This window comes from Leopardus geoffroyi, chromosome C3 (genome assembly GCF_018350155.1).
Source record: "Leopardus geoffroyi isolate Oge1 chromosome C3, O.geoffroyi_Oge1_pat1.0, whole genome shotgun sequence".
Taxonomy (NCBI): domain Eukaryota; kingdom Metazoa; phylum Chordata; class Mammalia; order Carnivora; family Felidae; genus Leopardus; species Leopardus geoffroyi.
In genome coordinates this window covers 41,548,501-41,566,779 of record NC_059338.1, presented here as the reverse complement: position 1 = coordinate 41,566,779, position 18,279 = coordinate 41,548,501, and the positions used below count along the sequence as shown (strand labels likewise).

Below are 18,279 nucleotides of genomic sequence, written 5' to 3'. Positions count from 1 at the left end.
AATTGCATCCAGATATACTGCACAGAGCAGAGATGAGCCGTTTTCCCCTGAACTCTGCTCAAATTGAAGATTTGTGAGCAAAGTAAACGACTGTTGTTGTTTCAAACCGCTAAGCTTTGGGGTGGCTTGTTATGCAGCAAAAGATAACTGATACACGTCCTTTTCCCCTCCCTCTAGCTAGCACTGGGCATTATCCTTTTTTTCTTTCATTTTACCAATAGGATAAAAAAGAGTGACATCTCTCATTTGGTCTTCATACTTCGGCCCATTATTTTCAACAGGGCATTAATGCTTTTCCTATTTACAACAGAACTTTAAAATCCTTTAATCCTGTTTATTTTCCTTGTTGTTCTTTCTTTTCAAAAGAACTGCATTGGTTGCCAAAATTCAAAAAGGTATTTAAGTATTTCTTAAATTTCTAAATTTCTTGGGGGGGGGGGGACCCAAGCAGTGCTGGGGCAGAGGACGCCGGTGGGGTGCAGGCTGAGGGCTAGCATGAGTGAGCCTTCCCTTCTCATAGTTGTCCTGGACTTCCAAGAGGACACAAATCATACAGGCTGTGATTTCTTTCTGCCACAAGTCCTTCCTGAGTGGCCTTGCAAGACCAACCCTCCCTGAGCTGACAAGAAAACAGCTGAAATCACTGCAAGAAAGGTAAAGGCACCTTAGGGACCACGAGGCTCTGTCTGAAGCCTTCATCCTAGAGGTGAGGAAGCGGAGACCCAAGAAGTGAATGGCTCATCCAATGTCACATGCAGCTGGTTAATGGCCAAGCCAGGAGAATGAAACAGATCTCCTCTTCCTCCTCCAACTGCTGGTGACTTTCCTCCAGGGCCAAGGCTGTGTGGGTACCCTGGACCCCAGGCCTCACCCCCACATCCAGGGAATGATGTGCTGCTCCTGGGCACCCACCCACCCACCCAGTGCCAAGGCTGTGGGGGGGGAGGAGCCAGGCTGGAAGTGGGGCCACCCCTTGGGACCTCACCAGCCTGGGGGTGGCTTCTGAATGCAGCAGCCCCTCAGGCTTGTGGTCCCCCTACCCCTGCCCACTACCTGTCTTCTCTTCCTTCAGGTCTCAGAGAAGCCTCCCCTAACGTCCCCTGCTGGCCCCTCCTTAAGAGCATGAGCACATTTTCCTCTCCCGTCTCTTCCCCTAGAGTGGAAAGCTCCACCGTAGCGGGAACCACGGCTTTCTTCTGTGTATCCTCAGCTTTAGCCCAGGGCAGCATTGAACAAATCCTTAAATAATTTTTTTGAACAGAAAAAATGTCTACGTTTCTTTACTGAGAATTTCTTGTATTCACTCTTTTTCTTTGTTGGACTTGGCATGTGCTTTCCCCTTGGCCTGTGATGCCTTTTCCTGCATGTTTTCCTTGCTACACCCACTCAGTTTTCAAAAGCCAGCTCGGCGGCATCTGTCTCTAAGAAATCGTTCCTGAATGCTCAGTAGGTAGCATCCCAGGCAGAGGGGAGTTTCTCTGTCCGGCTCCAGAACAAGGAGCCTTCGCTTTGGCAGGGCTCCCCCGAGGACCCTCTCCTGCGTGGGAGCTCTCCCAAGAAGTGGAGAACAACCCAGAATGGCAAGCAGAGTTCAAGTCACAGAAGCAGGGGCTCCCAGCCTGGCAGACCCGCTGGGGGAGGGGACGAGCTGGGGGGCAAGCTGGTTTATCGATGAAGCTGAAAGCGCCCTGGGGAAATCAGGGTGAAAGGCAGCAGCCCTGTTAAGGGGGAGGCCCACCCTTGTTTATCAATCAGAGCCATGGAGACAGCACAAGAAAGGGTTGGCTGTGCGGAGGAGGCCCACACCCACTATAGAGGCCCTGGTGGGCCCTAAGAAGGTCCTGTGAAGCAGGCTTGCCGAGGGAAATCCTCTGCACTTGACACTGTGCCAGGTACCAGGCAGGAGAGGAGCAAGGCAGGTGGTCTTGGCCCCGTGGGCACTGGCCCTGGGACCTCTTTCACCTTCTTGCAGGCCGGGGTCGCACTGCCCGGTGTGCTGGCCCGTCAGCCTCCCAGCCAGGACCCGGTGGGGCTCGGGGAGAGGACCAGAGCCAGCTTAGGAGAACGGAGGGGGCAGACGGATGAGTAGAGCCAGGACACAGAGAGGGAGGCTGCGGGGAGGCTCCAGGCTGGAAGCTACCCAGCTAACACAGGGCTGACACGTGCAGGGAAGGGGGTGTCGACCCCTGCCTGTGCCCCCATCCCAGCTGCCCCAGCAGAGGGAGCACGCTCGGCACCCCGCCTGCTTCACCCAGTGCCAAGGCCATCTGAGCAGAGTGAAGATGTCAAAGAGAAAAACCCCAAATCGGATTGAGGCTCCTGTTCCCCCTTAATGAGGTTCATTATCAGCTGTTCTGATCCTTGTAAAACCTGGCAGGCCGGATTAGGGACAGGCTCTCTAATCTGGCTGACTCCTCCCTGCCGAGCAGCCAAGGCAGGCCGCTCCCACAAACAAGCCCTCTCCTTCCTTGGGAGAGAGCTGGGGATGCAGGAGGCCAGGCCAGGCAGGTGCGAGGAAGGTGCCTGGAGCAGAACTGGAACACGAGTCAGGTGCTCCAGGGAGGCTGGGGGAACAGGAGGCAGGATTAGAACACCAAGGCCTGTCTCCAGTGCATGTGGAGATGGAAGGGGCTTGGGAACGGAGAGCTCCATGGGCAGTACAGGAGGGTCCATCCCGGAGACAGGGGCCGTGCTGCGGCACCTCCTCCCCTGCAGGGTGGTAGCTATGTGAGCCAGGGGCCAGTCGCTTCTGGCTGGATCCCCACTGAGGCTGGATTCTGCGTATTCTGTCCAGACCTGGACACTAGGTCTCCAAACAGTAAGTTAAAGAACACACCAATGCTTTGCCTTAACAAAAATAATTTATTCCACAACCCTCCCAAGCAGTGGGGTAGAGTGGGAATCGAGCATGTGTACAGAGTCACCCTCCCCTCTGACCCTTTTAACCTCTGCACGATGGAAGGTGGGCCCTTGAGAGAGAGGACACTTCCTCACTGCAACACCCTCCACATTCAAACATTAGCATCTATTTCGGAAGCCAAAATCAAAAGACAAAAGACCCAGCTCTAGGAGGGGTAGAGTGCACTGGGGAGGAGACAAAGCACATTCGAAGCAACCATCTTTTCCCTGTGGCTTCACTCTACCCTCCAGCTAAGCCCAGAGCCAAGGCACTAAAGACACCAGCACCCTCCTTAAATCCCACACCAGCCCTTATCAGGTCCTGCCAAGCCAGCTGCTCACCACCCAGCCCCGTGGCCATCACCCATCCGAGTCCACACCAGCTCTGGCCTGCACCCCTCCTGAAGCAGAGGTGTGGGGGAAGGAGCCAGAAGCTCTCCTCCCTCCAACACTCACCCAAGCCTCACCTGGGGGACCAGCAGGACGTTCAGAAGCTTCCAGACCCACCCCCCCCCCGAAGCAAACCCCCACCCCATAGATACTGAGGGGCTGGAGGATGGACAGACCACAGAGGGCCAGAAGCAGTCCTGCCTTTTCTGGCACAAAGGCCTCTTTGCATCCAGAAGGGAGCGGGATGGATGGGGCCTGGGGTGCAGTGAAGAGTTCCGCTCTAGTGCGCCAGCCCTGGGAACGCTCCTCTGGATGGGGGACCTGGGGAACTGTGGCCTCACTTGCCCCAGTTTAGGCCCAAGGCCAGGTGGGAGACACGGAAGTTTCAGTGAGAATGAGCAGGACTTCAAACAAGGTGAAAAAAAGGAATGTGGGTCCTGAGAGGCCAGGGACAGAGCCTCCCATCCCCCCTGCCCACAGCTGTCCTCCCCCGTGCTGTCAGATGGACATGAGCCCTAGGTGCGCTTTCATGGCTATGGAATTCTCCTTCCCAGAGGGCCCCAGGAGGTTCACTGGAGCAACTGGCTTCCCTGGATTTCCCTGGACAAGGAGCAAGGGAAAAGGGGAGAGGAGCAGGGGGCTGGAAGAGCGCCATGAATGGCAGCTCCCCTTCCCGCCCCCTCCCAAGGTGAACGGTTCAGGCTGTGGGGTGGCCAGCGTGGCCCTTCAGTGCCCTCATCCTGGCCCGGAAGTAGGTGTACACGGCCAGGAGGCCCATGAAAGACAGGGAGTAGAGCCCCACACAGAGGCTGATGTCCAGGTGGGAGAAGCCCCCTCCCAGCACCTGTAGCCACTGGTCCCGGCCCCGCAAGGGCCCAGCCTCCAGCTCCCCATCAGAAATGCTGGCCAGCTGCTTTGAGCTGCGACCCACTCGCCCCAGCTCTGCAGGGCCTCTGGGGTTCTTCTCAGCGAGGAACTCGGCCAGCAACACGGTTCCTGTGTCTCGTTTGGTCAAGTGTTCCCGCCCTTTTGGCCGCTCCAACGTATCCCTGTGAAGCTCTGCTCTGTGCTCAGGAGGTCCCTGGTCTGGCTCAGCCGTCATACTGAGGCCAATGAGCACATCCCGGGGGTGACTCACCCTCAGTGTCTCTGCTGGAACTTTGGGAACCGTGGTTCCGGGGCCTACCATGACCCCAGCCTTCTCAGGGCCCAGAGTAAAATTTCTGGCTGCCATCCTCTGGGCAACCATCCGGGGGCCCGGCCCGGCTGAAGGAAGGTCCAGGATGACATTGCTCGGCGAGAAGTGGGTCTTGAGGAATCTGAGGGTGTTGTCCAGGTCCCACACAGGCGAACCCCGGAGCTCATTGTGGCAGGCAGAACAGAGTTCGCGGGGCGGCCATTGCACCTTGGGAAAGTGGGGGTCCTCACTGGGGGCACCTGGCGAGGAAAACACACAGGCTGGCTGTGACCTCTGGGCCTGCCTAGACGCCCAGACCTCATTCTTCATTCAGAATGCCAGCTTCCTCATCTGCCCTTGGGAATGATGGGTATGAGAAGCCAGGTGAAAAAACCTAGCATGGGGTGGGGGGGCCCATGGAGCCCAGCACGGTGCTGCCCTGGGCGAGGAGGACTCCAATCCCCTCCTCAGCCACCACAGCCTCCTAGCGGCCGTTCCCTGCAGCCCCTTCATCAACTTCACTGCTGGGTTGTACCCCTCAACCAGGCATGGAAAAGGGTCAGAGGACTCAATATTATCTGTCTTGCAGTCTTTGGTTGGTCTGCTAGTAATTTTCTTCTCTGCATTTTTCTGAAATTTCTCACATTTTATACAGTGAAGAAACATTACTTCTGTAGTTGAAGGGAAAATGTTTTTTTAAAACAAGAGCTCGGGCATGTGGTAATGCACAGGTGTTCCTCACGCCATGGCAGCCCTCCAGGGTAGGCAGGAGTTGGTGGAATCTCCTTCCCTGGTGGGCTCCAAGGGGTGGGTATGGGGGCGCCTGGGGGCCTGGATGGGGAAAAGGGCACTCAGGAGGGTCAGGGAGTTACCCTGATGGCTGGCTTGGTGGGCAGAGCCCCAGGCTGAGCCCCATAGGGCCAGGGTCGCCCAGGGAGTGCCCATCAGCCCAGATCTCTTGGAGGAGGCACCTCTCCCAAAGGGGTTAATAGGGGAACAAAAGGTACTGGCCAGAACGAAGCAGCGGCAAGTGATGTAACCGCTGGAACAGTTATTGTGGGGAGGGGACATCGAGCAGATTCCAAAGGTCCAGTGAGAAGTAGTGGTGACCAGCCTCGTAAAGTGAGCACTCGATTTGTACCTGCTTGTTACCAATACTAATTTAATCCGAAAGGACCCCACTACCCCCCCCACCCCCGCTCCGAGGCCGGGCCGCGCCAGGAGAAGCCCCAGATCCACCCTCCAGTGGCAGCTGGGCCCCAAGGGGAGCAGGGAGCCTGCCCAGGTCATGGGGCTGGAGGGTCACATGGAGCATGTGGGGGCAGGACGGCAGCAGAGAGGGAAGCAGGGAGAGGAGAGACGGGCTCCTGTCTTCTTTTCAAAGTCGGCCAGGAGGCCCCAGGGGACCAGCAGCCTGCACCACCACCTGCTCCATTCCCTTCCTTTTCCTTTAACCTCGGCAGCCCCAGGCCTCATCCCCAAACCTCCCACCCCCAGGAGGTCTGTCAGCCGCTCCCCTCTCCCCACAGATAAGCCCAGGCTCCCGACCACAGATGGCCCCTCCCCACAGCGACAGTTTCTGGTCACCCCTTAGTTTAATGCTTTTGCCTGTTGGACCCATCCGACTCCTTTGCACCAGGAACAGAAAACACTGTAAATGGGGAAACTCAGAAGACAAGGCCTCCCCCTATGGGAATCAGTCCCTGTTTTTTTCTAGGGAGGACTTGGTCTTTGTCTTCAGGCACATTTCATTGCTAGACCCCTCCCCTTGGGTGGAAAAGCCCAGCTCTCCTCTCCCTGTTGGTGTGAGTAAGAAAGGGGCCAAGAGCCAGACAGCAGAACAAGGAAGGCAGGAGAGGGACCCCAAGAGTTCTGAGGAAGGCGCCCTGGTGCAGGAGAAAGAGTGAGCAGTGGCACTGGAAGGCCACAGTCCTAGAGCGTCAAAGCCTCAGCTTCCTCATCTGGAAAATGGGTCTAAAGACACTGACTCCATCAGCAGCGCAGGCGGAGCATGTGGAAAGGCTCTGTGCCCTGTGAAGCACTGTGAAACACAGGCTGTTACTTTCGGGATGAGTGTCCTGTCCCCACCTCTGGTCCAAGTCCCCTAAAACTCCCCCACCTCCCTCTGTAGGTGACTCCAGGCTTGGAGAGGGCCCTTCCTTACCGGCGAGGCGGGCGTTGACCTTGTTGTGGCTAGACCAGAGCCAGAGCACGGCGCTGTTCAGACTCTCCACCCGGTGCATGGAGGCCACCGCCATCTGCTCAAAGTGGCTGGCGCAATCTCGGCAGCCGAAAAAGAAGCGCACGTAGCCCCGGATGGCCTGGAGGACCTCCTGGGCTTTGGCTGCGGGGAGAGGAGACGCTGTTGCGGTCGCGGGGGGTGGGGGGGCCTTTCTGGCTGCCTGCGCCCGCCAGCCCCACCACCGTCCCCTCCGCGGGCCCCGGGTCTCCTTGCACACCTGTCCACCTTTCAGAGGTCACTTCAGAGTTGACCCCATCTCCTCCCAAACTCCTAAATCGCAGTTTCCTTTCTCTGCTAATCATCCAGGTCCCTGTCACTGACACTTGGGATAAAGCCCAAACTCGTCAGCAGAACACTTAGGCTCTTTGAGATGTGTCTGGAGAAGCAGGCAGGGGCCAGCCTGCCCACACCCCATCCCCTGCACCCCTCCTTGTGCCCAACCCACTTTGGGCTTCCTGCTCCTTCAGGTACTGCATCAGGGGTCCCTGAGATCTGGCTCTGCACATTCCCCGCTTTGTCTCCATATCCCCTCACCTCCTACTCCCTCCCCCTGGGCCCTCTGGACTGGCGTCAGTGCCCACCCCTGAAAACTCCCTTCACCTTCCTGCTGACGCCGGGCTCCCTGAAACATGCCCTCTTAAACCTTTTGTCTTCCCCACACCTCATACGTCAGGGCCAGGGCCGGTGGTGGCGGAAGGACCCTCCTTGCTGCTGGTTGCTTCCAAACTCTCTCTGTCCTGCAGCAAACTCCCAGCCCCTCAAAACAGGACCCATGGCCCCCCTACCTCGACCACCCCCCAAGCCATCATTCCTGGCAACTTGAGCACCCTGAAAGCCACGCCTTGCCTTTGTCCTTGGCCCCCTGGGTGCTGCCCTCTCCTGCCCCAGCCCGGCTGCTGCCTGCCCTGCAACTGTGCGCACCGCCTCCTCCCTCCCTGTGCTCGGGGGGCCTTACCCCTTCTGGCCTCGGCGAGGATCTCACTCCTGTAAACATATTCCTTTGTTACTGCAGCACCCACTTCTCCCTTAACGCGGGATCATTCTGACTGGGAAAGACGACTGCAATAAAGACATCCCTTCTCTGACCCCTGTTACTTCCCCATCATCTCCAGTTTCTTGCCTCTTGTTCTCCCCTCAGCCCATTCCAGCCGGGCCTTTCTCTTTCTCTCCACGACACAACTGCAACAGCTCTTGCCAGAGAGCCCCGCACCGCCCCCCCGCCTTGGCTGAGTACACCCTTCTTCTTCAAACACGGTATTTTGAAATCACAGCGGCTGCTCCTTCTCCATCTCCTTTGCTGGCTCCTGTTCCTCGTCAGAGGCCCAGATGCCACACACCCCAGGGCACAGGCCTCAGTGCTGTCCTCTGCCCGCCCCGTAATGGGCTTGTCCAGTCCTGAGGCTTTACCTATCACCCCCATGCTCATGCCCACGAGATCTGTACCTCTGCCATGGACCTCTCCCCAGAAGCCTGGACTCAACTGTCTACATCTCCGTTCAGACAGCCAGCGGGCACAGACCACGGAGTCCCCCACCATCTACACACTCCGACCACTGAGCCTTCCCATTTCCCGGCTCACAGAACCACTGTCCACCAGCAACTCTGGGGTCTACCCTGGGTCCTGGCTCCTGCATATACTCTCCATCCAGTCCGCCCCAGGCTCCCAGCAGCACTACCTTCAAGATACTCCTAAATCTGACCACTTCTTCCACATGCTACCTACCACCCTGGTCTAGGCCACCACTGCCTCTCGGGACTAGCTTCACAACTTCCTGGGGTGGCCCTGCCTCCACCTTGCCCCGCTACAGACCACCCTCCACCCAGCAGTCTCTCTAAAGCATCTGTCGTTAGGGACGCTCCCCTATGAAACTCTCCAGCAGGGTCTCCTGGCGCTGAATCAGAAATCCAACCCCTCCTTTGCCGGGACCACAACACGTGCACCTCCTCTACTGCCTCCCCCATCCCAGACTCTCCCCCTGGCCTTCTTTTGCTGCTGCAAACATGCCAGACGTGTCCTCTGCACCTGCTAGCCCTTGGCCCGTGTTATCGGCTGTATTGTGTTCACTCAAATTCTTATGTCAAAGTCCTAACCTCCAGTATTTCAGAATGTGACTGTATTGGACACAGACTTCAAATTAGATAATTAAAGTAAAATAAGGTCACGAGGGTGGGCCCTCAGCCATTGTGACTGGTGTCCCTACAAGAAGAGGAAGTTGGGACGTGGCACACGGTGAAGACCACATGAAGACAGCGAGAAGAGGGCCTTCTGCCAGCCAATGAGAGGCCTCAGCAGACACCAACCCTGCTGACACTTTGATCCTGGACTTCCAGACTCCACAACCGTGAGCAAGTAAGTTTCTGTTGTGCGAGCCCCTCAACATGTAGCACTTTGTTATGGCGGTCAAACGGGCACAGCCTGGAAACCTCTCTTCCCACATTCCCCCAGCTGCCTCCCTCTCACTAGTCAGGGCCCCGTGCAGGGCTAGCTCCTCGGAGAAGCCGTCCCCAGCCACCCTGTGTAAACATGGCACCCCTCCCTCGCCCTCTTCCACACCACCTAGCTCGGTCTTCTTCAGAGCATTCATCATCACACCTGAGATGATCTATTTGTATGGTCCCTGTCCATCTCCTTCCCCCGGAACATCGGCCCTCTGAGGGAGGGACTTCCTGCCTGATGCACCACGGTACCCCTCCCGACACAGGGCCCAACGCTTTGAAGGTGCTCTGTAGAGACCGGCTGGCTGCACCCTGGCCGCTCCTCGAATCCCTCTGCCTCTGCTCAGCCGTTGGGGTGCTCTTCCTTCCTAGCTCGGCTCCTGTTCACCCATCCATTCTCAGCTTACCTCCTTTTGCCCCTCCTGACAGCATGGAGACTTCCTCCCCCTCCCTGCGCACCCTCATCCCTGGCTCTTGGCCTTGGCACCTTGCAGGGTGGCTCCGCCCCCCTGCCCCACGGAGGGCAGGGATTGTTTCTTTCCCACCTTTGCAGCCTCCGGGCTGAGCCAGGGCCCCATATAACCCTCAGCAAACACGGACTGAACTGAATACATGCCCTTCTGGCTGTCAGGTGTGGCTGCGAGGCAGACTGGGTGATGGAGGCAGCTGCTCGCTTTGGGGAGGGAACAGGGCAAGAGGAGCAATGTGTTCCCCCAGCTTCCCTCAGAAAATGACGTTTCAGTGTGACACTAAAACTGTTCAAAGTACACAGTATCGGCCACGTAGACCAAAACAGACATAGTTCTTTCCTTTACAGGAGTATAAAAAAACAGAACCACACATTTTTCACGAAGGGCTGGAAACAAAGCAAGGTCGTGGTTCCAAGAAAGCCGGGAAGAAACCTCATGCTGCTGTTTGCCGGGCACCACCCTGGGGCAGGGGACACGGCCGGGTGGCTTCTCCAGGTCCCCCCCATTCTGGTTCTATGCTGAGTGCATGCAGCCAGCTGTAAATGCAGAATCTTCTACATCTGGGCCTGAGTGAGGAGGGCAAGGCAGGGCTGGGCTGGGGCACTGGGGGTGCACAGGCCTCGGACTCACCTGCTTCATGCGAGTGGTCTAAATTGTGCCGGGCTGCTTGCACGGTCAGGAAATGAAAGAGGAGCCACAAGGAACACGGAAAGCCCCGGAAATGTGGCTCACTCCCCTGGCAGCCAACCCAGTTCACCTTCTTGACAATCACAGCGCCCTAAGGAACACATACGTGCATGAGAGCATATATGGAGAAGAAAAGGAATGGGACGGGTGGTGAGGAAAGAAGCTTCCAGGAGACTCAAAGGTCAGCACACAACCCTAAGACAAACGAGGTCCCTTTCTTAGTCTCTCATCTCAAAGGTGGCCTTTCCCTTCCACTGGCGACACCCATCAAAGGAGCAGCAGATCTGAAAAGCCGTGACACAGACTGAGTTACATCCTTATTCTAGCCTCAACTTCCCCATCTGTAAAATGAGAAATGAGGGGTCTGGCCTCTGAGGTCCCTTCGAGCCTTGGCATCCTACAAATCTGTAAGGCTGTGTGCCTCTGCTGGCTGCCGTGGCCCACCTTTGCAAAGAGCGGAACGCACAGGAGCCCAGAAAGGTGCCCCTGGAGAGGGCCAGAGGGGCCCAATGTGCCTGCGGTCCGCAGGGAGCAGTGGCTACAAACTCGCTCACGGCTGGTATCTCACAATTGGACTTGAATCCCAGCCCAATCACCTACTGGCTATGTGATCGTAGACAAGCTACACAATCTCTCTTACCCTCAGTTTCCTCATCTGCTAAACAGGGATAATAGCTACCTTCCACTAAAGCTGGGAAGATTAGATGAGCTACGGTGCACGCACACAGCTCTAAGTAGCAGTTTATTCATTACGAATGGAAGGACCCAACCAAGATCCCAGACTCCTGCCCCAGTCCAAGTTGGTGAAGGAGGTCGGAGGCCACAGGGTGAGCCTTCCACTCCCACAGTTATTGAGGATACGAAGAAGGACGTCAGTTGTCCCCAGACTCACCTCCTTCCTGTTGTCCAGGGCAGCTTTAAAGAAACCGTAGGGAATTTTCTTTCTCTGCTGCCTCTTGAGCCAGTCATTCATGGAATGCAGGAAGTTCTGGACTAAAGGCTGGCCAGGGAAGTGCTGTGGGGGGCACAAGGGGAAGCTGGGGAGTGAACAGCAATTCCCCCAGAGCCCTGCAGTCCCAGGGAGGATAGGGGGCTAAACAGAAGTGGGCCAAGGCAGTTTCTTGAAATGTCCCCAAGCCACCAGGAAAACATCCTAAGATGCAAATGTGTGTTCCTCACAACCTCTGCTCTGGGGCACCTGGTAAGGCGAGGGAGGGGCTGGGGAGAGAACAGAGGCTCTAAGTCAAGCTGGGTCCTTGAGGCTCCCTCTCTCAAGGCTGACCCTGACCCCACACTGCCCCTGGGAGGAAGGCTGGGCAGCTGCGTGGCTTCCCGGGGCTGCTGGGCACCTGGGCCACACAGTCCTCTTTGCAGGTGATCTTCTGAGAGACCAGCTGACTTGCTGACTTACTGACTGCTGGGCGAGGCTGGGGAACAGCCTTCCATCTGTATTCCGTAGGATGCCATGGGGACAAGGCGGCCCTGGGGCGCATAGCCAAGATCCAGACCTTGATGGTAACTCCCAAGAGTCTCTGAGGAGCATGAAAAGCTACTCTGACAATAAGTCAGCTGAAATCTCATTAGTATCAGCACTTTAAAGCCACAGGACTCTAGGGAGGAGGACAGATGTGTGTGTGCATGTGCGTGTGCACACACACACCAGGGGAGGGGGGCAGAAGAGGGAAATGCCAGCAGAGCAGGTCAGATAAAACCACCGAGACACTGGTCAAGAGGACAATGACACTGAGGAAAGTTCGGAGGAGAAAGAAAAAAGAAGGATCACTACACAGAAAAACCTGCCAGAGGACTCAGTCCTGGGAGAAAGCCATTACATATTCCCATCAACCCTCCAGGGCTGGACACGGCCCCTGAGGGAGAAGTGGCCAGAAGAATCTTGTCTTTGACCCACTCCCTCTTGGTCAGCTCACTCGGGCCTCTGGGCTCCCAACATGATTTTACAGCTTTAAGTCGGCGTTTTTCCCTGACCTTTGCCCTTCATCCTGACTCGGACCCTTCCTCCTTCTAAGACCCTGGTGTCAGGAGGAAGGATGAATTAAAGGCTCTGGACTTCAGGGAGTCACCCTCTGGCTGGAGCAGGAAACGCTGGTGACCGCACGCCACCCAGTGGCCAGTCCCACCAGGTGCTTACAGGAAGGAGCAGGGACGTCGTTGGGGAGGGACCCAAGGCTCTGGCTTCAGGCTGTGACAGCACCACACAAGCACAAGACTGAGCCAGGTGGGCCTGAGGCCAGGACTGGGTGAGGTGGGGACTGGGGAGGTGGGGCTGGCAAGCAGTTCCCGATGGGGAGGCACAGATCACCCCCAGCGGCAGCCCCAGCTGCCCACAGACCTGCACCAAGAAGAAGCAGACCTGGCACTCAGGAGCTGAGGGTAGCTGAGTCAGCAGTCAGGCTCAGCAGGAGACCAGGGCCCGCATCTGACTCAGCAGTCCTCGGCAGCCCAGCGCCTCGGATTTTAAGTAGGGCAGCACTGGAGTGGATCTGGAACCAGACAGAAGGATGCAAGGAGGGAGGGGGAGCCAGCTACAGAGGGAAGAGAGACAAGGGAGACTGGGGCCCTACTCACCTGGGCCAGCACTGCCATGAACTTTTTCAGGGCCACCAGGCGCTGCCCTTCCAGAACAGAGAATTTGCCCACTTCTACCCGCAGGATGTAGTGCAGTGCAGATTCCAGGTCAGCCATGTAGATCTTGGAGCTAAGGACCCAGGAGGAGGCAGAGAGAGAGAGAGAGGTGTTAGCCATAGGGCAGCGGCTGGGGACGAGTGCCCAGGGCTAAAGAGAGAGAAGGGGAGGGCCATCTCTGATGGTCACAGAGTCTTGTAAGTTAGCACCAGGCTCTGCCACTGACCAGCTCTGTGACCCTGAGTATATGACTTAACTTCTCTGAGCCTCAATTCCTCATTTATTATCACAAATAAATAATAAATTGCTCACGGGTAGGTTGCTAAGAGGATGAAACAAAAGCACAAAGGTAAACCCCTCAGCAACTCCTGGCACAGAGTAGGGGATCCCCCTCTGCAGGCTCAGAGCCAGTCTCACCCATGACTCCTTAAAGGTGCTTTAGTCAGGCTGCTGGTGGAAGGCTGAGCTTCATTCTCTGTTCTGAACAAAGACCCCTAAGGGACAGACAGACCAATAAAAAGCTGGGTCCTCTCGGAAAGACCAAGGGTTTGGCTGCCCACCAAGTCAGGGCACAGCGGGGATGCAGGGGATAGGAGGAGAAGCGGTGTGTGTTTTTATTTTGGGGCTGATATCCTCGTAGCTGCCAGACCTTGGTAGCAGGTGGGGCTCCCTCTCACACCTCTTGGGCTGACTCCAGCCCCAGCGGAAGGGCTTCAGGCTCCATGCTGACCATTCCCCCCTGCGCCCATCACGCTCACTTGGGGCCTGGGCTTAGGGTTCTGAAGCAAAGGGCTCCTTGTGTGTTGGCCGCTTCTCTACCCCTGCTTCCTGAGGCCTGGGTTCTGGCCTCAGATCTACAGTGAGCTAGCTCTGAGAGGTGGGGCAACTACAATCTACCTCTCTGGGGCCTCAGTGACCTCACCTGTAAAATGGACTGATGGCTCCTGCCGCACCTACCACCTCAGGTTGCAGGGAACCAGCAAGGTCAGCTAACTGGGGTGAGCCTGTGACCACCTGTGCTTCATCCTCGTGGCAGAGTCCCTCTCTGTGCTCTTGGGCCTCAGTACCTCACCATTCCCATGGTCTGCCTCAAGAAGTGGCCCGTGACTGAAGGGAGATAATGTATTGGAAGGTGCCCAGCAGTTTGGCACACCAGGCCAGTATGTGTCAGCTATTATAATTTGAATGAATTGAATCACCATAATTTGAATGACCATAACGACCATTCGTTCCCACCTCTCAGTCTCTCTTTCCTTCTTACCTGATTTACTAAAAATCTCTCCATTAGTGCTTTCAACCCTTAAAGTCCCTCATGCTGGGATGCAAAATCCTCTGGAAATCAGGTGACCTTTCCCCCAGTTGTCTCGTACAGTCCCCTGTACTGTAGGTGCAAACCACCTTCCTGATGCAGCTCTGGGCTCCCTGGTCAGCCATTTCCACCTGGTAAACTGCTGGGTGCCCGTGCAAGAGGTTTATAGCCTCATTTGCCCAAAAAGCAAGAATTCTACTCCAAGAGCAACTTCCTCATGGTTACAACTGTGCACAAAGATATAGGCTACCTCAAAAGGTAGTGAGCTCTCCAGCACCAGAGGCATTCAAATGAGGTCAGTGTCCTCCTAGAATGGAAAGTAAACTCTCTGTGGGAAGGAGCTGCACATCTGGGCATACCTGTGGTACAGTGCCTAGCCTGTAGCAGGTACTCAAAAGTACCTGCTGAAGAAATAGTTGCTTGGGTAGGAAGCTGGCTGGAAGGCCACAGATTATCCTTCTAAGCTGATTCTACTTGTTCTTGAATAGCATTAAGCTCAAGGAATGTGGGCATAGAGAAGTATTCATTCTATCATGAAGGATACAAGTAAATGCTGTTTGGCAGCCGCCACAGTCAGCAGACGCAGGGCTGGTCACCAGTTCACTGCTGCTGCTCCCACACATCTGAGACTCTCCTGCATGGCCGGAGAGGGGGCGCTGCCCAAAGGCCAAGGTCAGCCCTCGGGGGTCTGGGACTGGAAAGGCACGTGCTAAGCTCAAGACAAGGAACGGAATGTGGTAGGAGGCAGGGGGTCTGTGATCAGTGGTAAGGCTGGGGTGAGGGAAGGGCTCAGGGAAGTAGGCGTGGCCTTACCGATCTGCGACCTTCCACACAGTGGGAGCTGCTGTGTGAGCTGTGGTTGGCGCAACCGTGGTCGGGACAGACTCCCTGGTGGTCCTGGAGAACTTCTGCAGGTACGCGGTGTAGAAGGACCTGGATTCCTTAAGTCTGCGAGGGAAGAAAGCACAGAGGAGAGGCAGTGAGTGTGGAGAAGCAGACCCCAGGGCGAACTCCTGCCTGGAGAGGAGGTAGGTGGCTCACTTGACAAAAATGTTTATTAAGAAATATTTGAATCTGGTTGGGTCTTACCCTCCACGAGCTCAAAATCAAGGCACCCATGCCTCACTTCGGCCTTTCTATCCACTGCTCATGCAATGGAAAGTTTCGTGGACACCAGTCTGATGTCAAAACCCCATCTGGAAAAGCAGCGGGGCCCGAGAAGGTCTCAACCTGGCCCGGAGAGGCTGTGGGGTGGAGCGCGGAGGAGCAGGTGGGGTCCGCGGGGCTGCTGCTAATTCCGCCGTGGACAGGACGGCTGGGTCTGACTCCCCTCCCCAGAGACCGAGGAAGCTGCCTGCTCACAAGCTGGCTCTGAGATACCAGAGGGGACATGAGTCCCCAAGAAAGTCACCGCAGTGTGATACACAGCTTTTCAAAAACAGGTAGTAACGACAACAACAAAAATGCTACAATCCTCAAATCCTTCTACAATCCTTTTTACTTCTTTCCCTCTTCCGACAGAGTCCTTGAGGGCAGACGACACCTCCTGGTCACGGCCACCTGGAGGGAGGGTGTGAAGACCAGCCACAGCATGACGGGACACCCCAGGGGAGCTGGCATCAGGAAGCCCTGCTTCCCACTCTGCTGTCCCGGCCCGATGTTTATCGATGAACAGATGGCTCCGGAGCAGCGTCGTCACAAACAATTTTCCCCTCCACCAGCTCCAAGTAGGGAAACAATGCCTCCTCTCCCCACCAGGACTGGCACTTTCTGTCCCTCCTGTCCCCCTACAGACATCAGGCTTCCCTCCCCCAGGAGAACTCTCTGACAAGGTCTGGCCCGGTGCTGTCTAGCGACTGGGGCCGGCAAGGGCGTGTGGCCGCCCTGCCCAGCCTCCAGGCGGGATGGCACTAATGGGCCCGCAGAGCAGCTCGCTGGGTACCTCGGGCAAGTCTCGAGCTCCCTGGCCCTCGAGTTCCTGCCTGCAGAGCCAGGCTACATCAATCATCTACCCAGGGAGGGCATCGAGGCACCATCTGGCGCCATTTAACAGGCCATTCAGCAGCAGGAGCCTGACAGAGGGCCACGGCTGGCCTGATTGTTTTCTCTTGGCATTTTGGAACCGGCTATTGTCTAGCTCCTAATGAACTTTTCTGCAATTAGAAAACTAAAGGGAGGGAGGGTCAGGCATATCTGAGAGCTTGCCAGGCCCGCAGCCTGCCAACGAGTCTGTGGACAGAGGAGAATGAGGAGTGGGGCCAGGGCTGCGGTGGCGACGGTGCGGAAGCATGGAGGGCGAGGGCGCCAGGAGCCTGAGGCAGGACTGCCGAGCTGGGGGCCGGGGGCCATGTCCCCTGCACTGCCCACCCCCGCAGGCAGACGGCTGCTTCTCCTGCACAGGGCGCTCCCTGCCTGTCTCGGAGGGAGCTCCTCAGAAGAAGGGCAGGAGAAAGAACTTGTCAGCCCCAGGAAGAGGCCAGCAGCCGCAGCCCCTCCGGGCAGGAAGAAACGAGCACAGGGAGAGAGGAGGGAGGGGACAGAGAGGCACTGCACTCACACGTGGACCCGGGAGGCAGAGCCATTCCGAAACAGCAAGTAGCAAGACGGGAAGTCGGTGACCCCAAACTTGCTCACCACATCACCCTCCGTGTTCAGGACCCTGCGCACCGCGATGCCATGGTGCTGGGACAGGTCCAGAGTCACCTGCAGAGACAGACAGATAGACGTGTTGGGGGCGGGGTCCAGTCACTGGGCAGAAGGAGCCCTGGGCGGGTGCCTGGTGGCAGCCACGCTCCACCCAGACTCTAAACCTTTCAGAGAGTGGACCAGGGTGCTGAGCGAGACTCATGCCACCAACCGCATCTATGCCACAGGGGACAAGAATCAAGCACTGCCCAGGAGAAGGGGCCTTGGAACTGTGCACACCACACACCTTGAATTTCCTAGAGCAGTCCAATTGAATAGCATTTTCTTTCCAATGAAAGCAATCTGTAGAAGGCATGATAAAATGTGGTTTCATTTTTATTCTCATATTTATAAGGCTTTCTATCTATATTCTGAATCAGAAAACATACTTAGATAGGATTTTAATTTTAGAAAGAAATAAGGGAAAATAATGTTAGCTAATGTTTACAGAGTAGGTATCATGTGCTGTATATATATTGCTTCATTTAACCTTCAAAATAATACTATGAAACAGGAACTATTGTTAGGAGGCCAAGCCAGTAGGCACAGTATACTATGGCTACCTGGGTGTGCATCCTGGCCCCACTGGCCTAAACCTCCCCCCAACTCAATTTCCTTACTTGCAAAACTGGAGTAACAATTGGATTATTAACAAAATTGGAATCATAACAGCAACTAGTGCATAGTAGGTACATAAGTGTTCATTAAAAAAATAAATGCCTATTGCAAATGAAAAACCTGAGGCTTAGAAGTGAAATCGAGTGTCTAGGTCATACAGTTAGCAAGAGCCTGAATTGGGCAACAAATCCAGTTCAGTTTGGCTCCAGAGCCTGGGCTCTTGGTCACTGTGCCTTCCTGCTTTTCAAACTAACCATCCTCTGCGTGGACACGGCCCCAGACTCACTCAGTCCACAGGGGTCCCTGCCCCTGGTTTCCCAGGGGGCTAGGGGGTGGGCAGCAGGGAGAAAAGCTGATTCCAATGAACATTTATCAGTCACTTCCTCATGACAGGCACGACCCCAGGCCTGGACTGGGACCCCAGAAGGGTCAGGCAGTCCTTCAGCAAAACTCTGTGCCCCCTCCCCACCTCCCTCTATTTCCCCTCTTGGCGCTCTGAGGCCTAGAGGCACCCCAGAGCCCTGTCGACTGTGCTTGCTGAGTTTCGGGAGGAAAGCCATTCAGAGTCAACAGTGGTGTTTAATTTCATTCCCACTTTCATGCTTCTTCTACATCCCTGGCCTGCCTTGCACCTTCACCCGTGCCCTGGCCCATCATCCCACCTCTGCACCTGGGAAAAGCTCACCAGTGATCTAGACGAGTCTGTGTGCCAGTGGCAGAATGC

General features: G+C 56.1%; 1 protein-coding gene and 1 long non-coding RNA gene across 2 annotated transcripts in view; one reads left to right on the top strand and one right to left on the bottom strand.

Annotated features, from left to right (window-relative positions):
- Positions 1 to 2,842: 2,842 nt before the first annotated feature.
- Positions 2,843 to 18,279, bottom strand: part of QSOX1 (quiescin sulfhydryl oxidase 1) — a 34,794-nt gene continuing 19,357 nt past the window's right edge. The window contains exons 6-12 of the mRNA XM_045452559.1: positions 16,810 to 16,955; positions 15,066 to 15,200; positions 12,887 to 13,016; positions 11,193 to 11,315; positions 10,244 to 10,391; positions 6,630 to 6,809; positions 2,843 to 4,725 (exon numbers count right to left, since the gene is read on the bottom strand). Of these exons, the coding sequence (XP_045308515.1) occupies positions 3,986 to 4,725; positions 6,630 to 6,809; positions 10,244 to 10,391; positions 11,193 to 11,315; positions 12,887 to 13,016; positions 15,066 to 15,200; positions 16,810 to 16,955 (1,602 nt within the window). The 3' untranslated portion in view covers positions 2,843 to 3,985. The remainder of the gene's footprint in view (positions 4,726 to 6,629; positions 6,810 to 10,243; positions 10,392 to 11,192; positions 11,316 to 12,886; positions 13,017 to 15,065; positions 15,201 to 16,809; positions 16,956 to 18,279) is intronic.
- Positions 15,170 to 17,276, top strand: LOC123584903. The gene is made up of 2 exons (XR_006705737.1): positions 15,170 to 15,280; positions 15,774 to 17,276. It is a non-coding gene; the product is annotated as an uncharacterized LOC123584903 (long non-coding RNA).